At 39.7% G+C, this 11,302-nt stretch overlaps 1 protein-coding gene across 2 annotated transcripts; it reads right to left on the minus strand.

Annotated features, from left to right (window-relative positions):
- Positions 1 to 1,677: 1,677 nt before the first annotated feature.
- LOC124253102 (zinc finger protein 271-like) lies at positions 1,678 to 11,100 on the minus strand. 2 transcript variants are annotated; one of them, XM_046686818.1, is made up of 2 exons: positions 11,061 to 11,100; positions 1,678 to 3,393 (listed from the first exon to the last, which is right to left on the minus strand). In XM_046686818.1, the coding sequence occupies exon 2, from the start codon at positions 3,081 to 3,083 to the stop codon at positions 1,773 to 1,775; it is 1,311 nt and encodes a 436-aa protein (XP_046542774.1). In that variant the 5' UTR covers positions 3,084 to 3,393; positions 11,061 to 11,100; the 3' UTR covers positions 1,678 to 1,772. The 2 variants fall into 2 exon arrangements, with proteins under 2 accessions (XP_046542774.1, XP_046542773.1); XM_046686817.1 differs by having other exon boundaries at positions 1,678 to 3,463; positions 11,061 to 11,098.
- Between the last annotated feature and the right edge of the window lie 202 nt (positions 11,101 to 11,302).

An 11,302-nucleotide genomic window follows, 5' to 3' on the forward strand; every position in this document is an offset into this window, starting at 1 on the left:
TGGAATCGTCGATCCTGAAAAACAGACAGATGAATCTCTGGATCGGAATGCAGTTGTAGAAAACCTCTGATATAAGGGTTTGGGCTGATGTTAGAAAACCAAGTAGCCCTTGCCACTATCAAAGCGTTCTCTGGTGTTTCCACAATACAACAGTGACCAAAATCTGGACAACACAGTCCTGGGTTAACCGGGCAAGTCACAACCTATTAAAATCTGGGCAAAGGAGTACTAACATCTTGACAAGGGATGATGTTTAAAAATGATGATGAAGATGACGAGCCAAGCCATGATTGCACCCAGCAATACATCAAAGCAATGTTACCAGTTTGTCTGTAGTACACAGGATTGATAGTATGTACAAAAAGTGGTTGGCAGAGCTGATATATGTGCCGAACAGTAGGTTAGTTGAACTGGTGGGGATCCAAGGTGGGGATCGGACGGTTGTCTAGATCTAGGATGAGACGAGCACCACCCTTTGGAGAGATCGCCAAGTTCAAACCCATGGACATGCGCAGTAGTGATGATATTCTTCAGTGAAGAGATGATGAGATTCTTCGCTCTAACTAGGTAACCCTCCATATAGGTAATAAAGGGACTTGCAGGTAATGTGACAATTGAAATTATCCACAATTCACACAAGCACATGCAACAGGTTGACATATTCCACACTGTCCACTTCCACACTATGTAGTTGAGGGTGGAGGTGATCCGGCTCCGACACGATCTGACGGTTCGGTGGCACAATCTGGGGTCGAACCTCAGTAAACGCTTCAGTGTGCATCTGCCTCCAGGCAGAATCCACAGCCCAGACCATTACTTCAAAGTCCAACGAAGGATGTATATGATCATCCTGAGTATGCCATAAAACAGGTAAAACAGAGTGCAATGTATGAGGGACTGTGTCGAAGGGAAGTCATCCCACGCAGCAGTAGAACCAGGTGGATTCATCGGATGTGCAGAGTTTGCCATCGAAAATAGAAGAGATCGCTGCATGTGAGAGGTTTGACAAACGTTGAGGGTCCGTAGAAAAACGCAGATTTGTAGCATGTGGTTGGATTCGATGAATGTGGTGTGTAGAAAGGTCACCGAAAGTTGAACATTCATCAAATGTTGTCAGTTCATAGCATGATGGATATCCACCGTTTGTGAGAGATTTGGCATGGCTCGGTTTCAACTCCACACAGTGAAACAAGCTCCTTACAGCAAGTCATATTACAGTTTGTATTCCAAAAGATGTACTAGCAAAGTGCAGAGAGCTTGAAACCTCCTTCTGAATTCCAGCAGTTTCAATATTTTGATTGAATACCAAATATAGACATCACTTTCAATGAAAAGTTCTGGCCAAGATAACAGTCCGATGGGGTGTCTGAAACAATCTTCAAGTTCCGTCAATGAAGATGATGTAGGCCGGGCTTTGTCCACAGGAATGTTTTTCTAGGTTATGAGCAAACCATCTGGCCTTGATGACAAGTTCTCTTCCCTTAGCAGGAAGAATTAGAAAATAGTCCCTTTAAGTTTGCAACACGACTGCTCAGCAGCATGACAAGAAAGAGAATGATCAGATTAACGTGTCACGTCACTAGCCAGAGGACATGGTGCATGCAGAGACTGTGGCTGTCCGAGAATGGGAGCAGTGGGATATGTTCGCGGGCGAATGATACAAGAGAGACTGAAAACTTTGTTTACCCTTTGTTTCAACTCAGCTGTCAATCATGAGATAGGATACGATTTTATAGTTTTTCCCACATTCAACGTATTCATAAAATTTGATTTTAACTGTGAATCCTCATGTGACTGTGTAGATTACTTGATACTGTAAATTTTTTCCCACATTCAACACATTCATAAGGCTTGATTCCATTGTGAATCCTCATGTGTCTCTCCAGATTACTTGATTGTGCAAATTTGTTCTCACATACAACACATTCATAAGGCTTGATTCCACTGTGAATTCTCATGTGTATCTGCAGACTATTGGGGCGTGTAAATGTTTTCTTACACACAACGCATTGAGGTTTGACCCCACTGTGAATCCTCATGTGTTTTTGAAGATCACCAGAATGTCTAAATTTGTTCCCACATTCAGCACATTCATAAGGCTTCATTCCACTGTGAATCCTCATGTGTCTCTTGAAAGTACTTGATTGTCTAAATTTTTTCTCACATACAGCACATTCATAAGGCTTGATTCCACTGTGAATTCTCATGTGTGTCTGCAGATTAGAGAATTGTGTAAATGTTTTCTTACACACAATGCATTGATGAGGTTTGATTCCACTGTGAATCCTCATGTGTTTCTGAAGACTACAAGAATGTCCAAATTTTTTCTCACATACAGCACATTCATAAGGTTTCATTCCACTGTGAATCCTCATGTGTCTCTTGAAAGTACTTGATTGTCTAAATTTTTTCTCACATACAGCACATTCATAAGGCTTGATTCCACTGTGAATTCTCACGTGTGTCTGCAGATTAGAGGATTGTGTAAATGTTTTCTTACACACAATGCATTGATGAGGTTTGATTCCATTGTGAATCCTCATGTGTCTCTGCAGATTACTTGAATGTCTCAACTTTTTCCCACCTACAACACGTTCATAAGGCTCTATTCCACTGTGAATCCTCATGTGTGTCCGAAGGTCACGTGATTGTGTAAATTTTTTCTCACATACAACACATTCATAAGGCTTGATTCCACTGTGAATTCTCATGTGTATCTGCAGACTATCGGAGCGTGTAAATGTTTTCTTACACACAATGCATTGGTGAGGTTTGACCCCAGTGTGAATCCTCATGTGCTTGTGAAGATTACCAGAATGTGTAAATTTTTTCTCACAAACAACACATTCATGAGGTTTGATCCCACTGTGAATCTTCATGTGTGCCTTCAGCCTACTTGATTGTGTGAACTTTTTGCCACATTCAACACATTCATAAGACTTGATTCCACTGTGAATCCTCATGTGTGCCTGCAGATGAACTGATTGTGTAAATGTTTTCTCACACACAATGCACTTATGAAGGTTCAATCCAGTGTGAGTCTTCATGTGTTTTTGAAGATTACCCGAATGTGTACAGAGCATGTGCCTTTTCAAGTCGTCCGATTTAGAAAATGTTTCCGAGCTCTCACAACATGTTTATGAGACTGCTTTGTTGGACTACTATGTGTTTCAGGTTCTCCAAACCATCTGTTTCCAGGGTTTCAATAACGGGTTCTTCCATAAGATCACCTATTTCCAAGGTTCCAATAACGGTTTCTTTCATGAGAAGACCTATTTCTATAGTTCCAATAACGGGTTCGTTGTTGAGATCATCTATTTCCAGGGTGCCAATAAAAAGGTTTCTTGATATCTCCTGTTTTCAATAAATCCCTTTAACACATTCCATTTGCTTCTGCGACAGAGAAATATTCTGCGGATTGCTTTTAACTTCCATCATCAATCTGTGGATCTTATGGCGTTTACTGAAAGCATAAGAAACGCTGTCACACTCCTATAACACCTAGGATAGGGACATACACAATATGATGGTATGGCACGGAGCATGATAACGAATCTGATACTGTAAAAATGTTTTCACGCACAAAACACTAAATAGAACATTGGGGAGTGATTTTCAACATTCAGTGTGGAAAATGCCAATGGCGGATGTATATTTATCCTTTCTACAGCCTAACAATGATTGTATTCAGCTGATTAATATCCATCATTTTTCCGATTTTACATATTTAAGGGCTATGAATGGTTCATCATCCTATCAAAACAAAAAACTAAATACATGTTTTACAAAGCGTTATACAGCCAGATGATATACTGCATTGTGTAAAATTGGTTAAAAGCAATGAATATGTTTATAATTATTCCATTTAGCTCCAATATTGTCATCAGTATACTAGGACTGCACAGTATTACCGATATACCTGTACTGTATATCTATTTATGCTTTTCATCCGATATGTATTCTTCTTAGAACCGGTATATTCAATAGGGTAAAGAACTCATATGAAGTTTTTGTGATTATCCTTATGGTTTAAACTAAAACCTACACAGACCTTCATTCACAACGAATGTTTTCCTTCTTTATTCAACGTAACATATGTTATATTTGGGCGTACATTTTCTCATCCGGGATTCGATCCCATACCTTCAGAATCAGGCACCGAATCACCAGCACACAAAGTCAGCCGCCTAACCCGTTCAGCCACCGCAGCTTTGACAAATAGAAGTCAAACAACTGGTAGTCTAGACTAAGGACTTAGTGTACCCCTTTCCCATGGCCGAAAGCTATGAATACACAATGCCATTTACGAAGCGGTCATATGTAACATATGCTATTTTTGCAGGGGTTCAAAATTATTGTAAACAGACACTTGCCACAGGGCAAATGACTTTAAGAAAGTAATTTGTCCTGACAGATTTTCCACTTGCCCTGATTTTATGACATAATTATGATGATGTAATTATGAAAGAATAAATCAACATGGTATTTGATGTTAATGTTTACTGGACTATTTATTGAAAAGTGATAAATAGCAAAGAAAGATAACTCTACTTTATCATCATTGCGAAATTTTGAGCATATATGAAATTAAATCCAAGTTTATTTGCAGTCTGAAACCAAAAGTTGAAATTATCTAGTAGCCCACGGACAAGTAAGATACCAATATTTCATTGCCCGAAATGAAAACTGACTAATAGGAGGCCGTGGCATTTAAGAATTGCTAGATCAAGGTTTAGAAGTAGCAATTTTAATATTGCTGTTGAATGTGGCTGGTATAATGAAATTGAATACAATGTATTTAGAAAAATCACAGGTCAGCATTACATATAGAAAATGATTATCATGTACTATTTATCTGTAATGTCTATGATAAACGTAGAATTAAATACATAACAAAGTTCACTAAAGAACCACATACTCATTGATGTCTTTCAGTGGCATTTAGATGTCCAAGATATTTTTATGGATTAAAGCAATCTCAAAATTAGGTTACAAAGTCAGGTGTTCTATTTTCTTTTTTATACATTTATGGCATTTCAGTATGCCGTTTTGTCATTGACAGACAGACAGACAGTTTTTTATTCCGTAAAGAGGCGTATGGCCCATGCTACAGGCAAATGACATTGTATTTAATGAGAGTGCGCAGTTTGACTTTGCAGCTCTACATCCTGGAATTAATGACAAATGTGCACATGATATAAGTATAAGCCAACATTGTATGTGAGATCATCATTTCTTTTTTTTGCAAAAGATTTACAAAAGAATGGGTATGTGTCCAAGATATTTTTATGGATTGAACTTCTTTGTAATTTCTCTCACAACGTTTCGAGACCATTCCAGGTCCCTTCATCAGGTGAACTGGCAGTTAGGACTATGACCTCCAATCTACAGACAAAGGTCTCGTCACTTCTGTGTACAGGAAGCCATCTCACACGGATCAGTATATCAATTACAACTCCTGTGACCACACACAGATCAAACAAGCAATTATTGCAACCCTCACTAGAAGAGCAAAGTCGATCTGTCACCCAGATAATTTAAACAGTGAAATTGATAACCTCAAGAGAACCTTTACTGTCCTCAATGGCTACCCAACCCGTCTTGTCTCCAGGACTATTACCAAAACGCTTGAATCATCAGAAGCGCGCCTCAAGTCTGAACCATCCCCAATCAGGATCACAATACCCTACGTGGGACTAGTCCGCCATCAGATAGCCAGACTAATCAAGAGCAAAGCGGGCTTTGATGTAACTTTCTCTAGTGGTACAACAATTAAGACTCTCCTCCGGGCTAATGGAAGAGGATCTAGCAATGGAAGCCCCAACCCTAGAGGATGGGTATACCAAATACCATGCAGCTGTGGTGATCAGTATATTGGCGAGACTCTCAGGCCCATTAACACCCGGGTTGCTGAACACAAGTCGTCAGTATGCAAACAAAATGATAAGTCAGCTATATCAGAGCACAAGGCAAATACCCCATGTCATGTAATCATGTGGAATGATATCAGGGTGCCTTCGAGAAATAACAACGACTGGCGTCGGAGAAAACTACATGAGGCTGTGGAGATGAGGAGACATCAACCAGCAATGAATCATGATCAAAGTGTATACCTGCCAGGTGCGTGGGACCTCTTGATTAACTTATGATGAACCTTAGATAAAAGAAAAAACGAGTCTACTATTCTTTTTGGAAACCTGTTATCAAGTAACTTTTGTGTAATTAGCAGTTGTTGTGTAATGACAATTCAACTTTCAACTCTATTATTTAGCATGAATTTTCATCATTATGTAAATAACTCTTCAAACACACTTATACAGTACTCTCCCTAGTGTACAGTCATAGGGACGACGTCATAGTCCTAACTGCCAGTTCACCTGATGAAGGGACCTGAAATGGTCTTGAAACGTTGTGAGAGAAATTACAAAGAAGTTTAATCCATGACAAAACGGCATTCTGACTTTGTAACCTAACTTTGTTTTGAGATTGCTATTATCAGAACCAAAACATACATGTTTAGACTTGGAATTTGGAAAATAGGATTGACATGCAATAATTAGTGGCACTTACTGCCAAATACTTACGCTCCCGATATGGACAATTATTGCAATACAATGTATTGGCCAATACACATCCCTACAGTACACCATAGTAAAAAAAAACACTGCATTGAAATATGTCCTTATGTGAACATAATTAGATCTATCCAATACATATACAATTTATATTTAAGCCTCCTAATGGATATGCTATGAAGTTCTCACATATCAGTCAAGACGTGTACCAATACGTGTACCACCTGTTGAAGTGCTAGTACACATGCATTACACTGAACACCTACATACCATATTGGATTAGGTCCCTACCCCTACCCCTCAGGTAGGAATGCATTACACTGAACACCTACATACCATATTGGATTAGGTCCCTACCCCTACCCCTCAGGTAGGAATGCATTACACTGAACACCTACCTACCATATTGGATTAGGTCCCTACCCCTACCCCTCAGGTAGGAATGCATTACACTAAACACCTACCTACCATATTGGATTAGGTCCCTACCCTACCCCTCAGGTAGGAATGCATTACACTGAACACCTACTTACCATATTGGATTAGGTCCCTACCCCTACCCCTCAGGTAGGAATGCATGACACTGAACACCTACCTACCACATTGCAATAGATCCCTACCCCTACCCCTCAGGTAGGAATGCATGACACTGAACACCTACCTACCATATTGCATTAGATCGCTACCCCTGCCCCTCAGGTAGGAATGCATTACACTGAACACCTACCTACCATATTGGATTAGATCTCTACCCCTGCCCCTCAGGTAGGAATGCATTACACTAAACACCTACCAACCATATTGGATTAGATCCCTACCCCTACCTCTCAGGTAGGAATGCATTACACTGAACACCTTCCTACCATATTGGATTAGATCCCTACCCCTACCCCTCAGGTAGGAATGCATTGTATTACCCAACTGGTTAACGTATGGACAGATGCATACTAATCTTGTACATCACACGAGTGTCGTATCGTGCTGACCTGTGCCCTAACGACTTGCCCTGAGATTCTAACGATTTGATTGGATCATTACACAGTGCTATTTAGAAAGTGGTCAATTCTAGCCTATGTTATATTTGGGATTACACTTTCTGTGTATAGTACAGATTCTAGTACTGGGTTGAGTCCCAAACCCACACCCTGAGAGTCAGCCACCTAAACGTCAACACACAAAGTCTGCTGCCTAACCCGTTGAGCCACTGTAACTTCCACAAAAGTGGAAGTCGGACAACTGGTAGTCAAGACTGCAGACTTTGTGTACTCCTCTGATAAGTGTAAATTGCCAAAGCTATGATTACACAGTAGCATTTAGAAAGTGGTCAAATGTGGGTGATGATGATTTTTATGGAGAAACATGTACAATGTGAATGATGCCCAATAAATTTTATGTACCAAGTATGTGATACCGCACCCACCCCCAACCCGCACGCCATATATACAATTGCTGACCTCCCCGGCCACTAGTGTACATGTGTACAAAATTGATGACAACCGACCACCACCCCCCACCTCCCCAGAACAAACTGGATGAACATGCACGCGCGCACACACCCATACGCAAATAAAAGGTTAGGGACCTCATCCAGTGTGGCATGTAGGTGTATCTAAGCTTATAATGAAAAAAGTAACCGGTATTTTCTCACAAAAGAATATGAATAAGAAACTTGCCTCTTTAAAGCATAGAATTACTATACATGGGTTTAGCACTCAGTACAGGCTTGGAGCACGGTTGGTGTCCAGTGTAATGCATGTGTATCACCCCTCAAAATAAAGCTGAAAATAGCAACTTGAACGAAGCTGCAAATAAAAGAATATTGCGGAAGGGTCCAATGTAATGCATTCTTACTGAAGTGCTTTCGCATTTCGACGGTGTAATTACTTCCGTCCACAGTAAAATGATGTTTTCCTTCACTGAAGGTAACAATCGGCGTTACGTGATGTATAACCGCCTGTTTTTGTGTCTACTGTATAGTTCTTTCTTCGTTTTTTTCTACGCATATGGCAATGCATGGCTGATACAGCATCAACACAGGCTTGCAGTGTGTGATATTTACGCCGGTCCTGTGGTCTCTGGCTATAAAAATTCATCAGGACCACTAAGTGATAAGTTTGCAGTGGTCCTGGTGGCAAGTGATGTTTGCATTGATAGTTAAGTAAATCTACAAAGCTTCCCGAACATAATCCCCGTTTTATTTTTGTCATTCTATGCCTAAGAACAAATAGTTTTTATCACAAAACCTTAACACTAACCCTTACCCTAATCCTAAAACCCTAAACCTAACCCTAAAACCTCGAAATAATCACAATAAATAGAAAACAAGCGGGGGTTACTCCACATGTAGCTTGAATGTATTACTCAGTTACTATAAGCAGAGACCATATAATAGATTATATGGTCTCTGCTATAAGATCATCGCAGCTTTCGGCTAGTATTGCTGAAAATGATACGCCCTAGGTCCAACACTCGTTCACTGATAGCCATCTACATACGTACTTATCTATGTATATGAGTCTTGGACCAAGGATTATTTTCAGCAATACAAGCCCCTGTGACAACATCGTTGTAAGGGGGATGCATTGCCTTTGTCCAGCATGTCCAGGCCGACTGATTTCCAAGGGAAGTAACTCTTGCCTGAACAATCTAAAAGGGAGGGGCCCTTGTTTTACGGGCCCCTGTTCATTTCCTGCACTTATCAGATTGAAACAAATGACTGGTCCCTGTTGCTGATACTTTGGAGCAGACGTCATCAGCAGTAACATTGAACAAATGAACTGGTCGGACATATGTTTATTATTTGATGAACTTTGGAGGTTGACACACCACCAAATGTTTTTGTAAACAGCACTGGGTCCATACACTTCTATAGTAGCCTTCCCATAGATTTTTTTATTTTTTTAAAAATAATCCAGGCTATCAACAGCCATTCCATGTGCACACATGGGTACACTCTGGCCTTTAAACTACCATAAAACACACTATCTGGCCAACTTGTCTGGCTTGTTTTTGCGAGCACAGGAAGCAGAACACATCAACCCCAGATCCGCACCAAATGTCACCTACTGGAAAATATCTGTACACACAATAAGCATAAGTCATGGTGATGAAAATCACAGCACTGAATACTTGAAATTGTGGTCAGTTTTAATTACTGGTTGGATATGCTTTTTAAAAACATAAACATCTTACACTATTTCATCCAATCACAGCTGTCACATGTCTCTATCTCTTCATTTTGTTTACATATGATGCTCGCTCAGTGAGCAAGCGATTCTCATTTAGTGTAGTATAACCTGTAGGAAAATTTAGAAACATTTGCCCTAGGCAAATCTGTGACTTATGTACTGTATATACATGCAACTTCTCAGAAAAAATATAAAACTGCATGAAGGCTTCAATACATTTTCCTGTCCAACATATCTATATGGCACAAGAATATATGGATTTGCTGCACTGACAGAGCTGTAAAGAGTTATATCATGTCTATTTCACCAAAGCTATACAAAATGCACTTCTGCATTAATAGAGAAAGTTTTAAATCATACATATACCATGGGAGTTTACTCTTATTTCACAAAAAGGGGCCATGGGTTAATTCCATGCATGACTGGGACTGCCTTGATTATATCAATCCAAACTATATTTTGAACCACAAAAATCATTGAATTCAGGCCAGAAATTGGACAGGTTTAACATTAAGCAGCTTTAACATCCTGACATATGTAAGGCTGGATGATGAACTTTGCCAGAATGTAATAAGTGAGGGGTTGGATTATGCCTAGCAGTCTGAAACACTGACCACAGTACCCTGCTGCCTGTTAGTCGATCAAGGCAAATGACCCTTTCAACAGATGAAATCACTTTTAGACCACAGCATGATAAGAACTTACACTTGAATCTATTGATTCATCAAGCTAAGACTTTGAGATACTTCCAGAAATTCAATACTATTTACAGTGTATTGTTTTGAGGCTGTTAGACTTGCCAATTTCATGTATAAGCCAGTTTAGAGGGAACAAAGTGAAAAATCCACATAACTTTGGAAATTTATTGGTTACCCTGCCCTAAACTGAATATTTTTAAATACAATTAACAGTATTTGGCAATATCAGCTCAAAACAGAGCTTCTCTGCAGTAATTGATGGGTTACTGAGTTAGAGAAAGACACAATGTATTTGGGTAAACAGGGGAGATAATTTTAAGATATCGAACACTCTCATGTCAATAAAATGTGAATTCAGACCCATAATATTAAATTCCATAAGGGTCAGTTGTTATTATTTCCATCTAAGCAGCTTCTGGGATTGATGTACAGCCCTTATTTCATGTCTGGGAAGCTGAAATACTACACACTGAGGCATTAAGGGGACACTGTCAGAAATTTCTAATGTATGAGGATGACCGAAAGTGATGGAATTTGGTAGTGAGACATTTTGGTGCCTTAACTGGACTGGGACACTTAAATGTACTATATGTACCTACATGTCCAAGTACTGCAACTTCTACAAGGCGGTGAAGCATATCGAAGCAAATGGAGTATGCTTGATTAGACACTGCCAACAACAGACTTCGGACCGGCATGTCAAATACCACATTGGATGTGAAGGCTTCTTTTTCTGCTGTATTTGTGAAGATACACCTCCCCATTCACCAACAGGCATTCTACAAGCTGAAAATAGTGTTGAGATTACATTAAATGTCAAATCATAAAATCTATAACAGCA

This window comes from Haliotis rubra, unplaced genomic scaffold, assembly GCF_003918875.1.
Source record: "Haliotis rubra isolate DU_JTF1 unplaced genomic scaffold, ASM391887v1 Scf531, whole genome shotgun sequence".
NCBI classification, from domain to species: Eukaryota; Metazoa; Mollusca; class Gastropoda; order Lepetellida; family Haliotidae; genus Haliotis; species Haliotis rubra.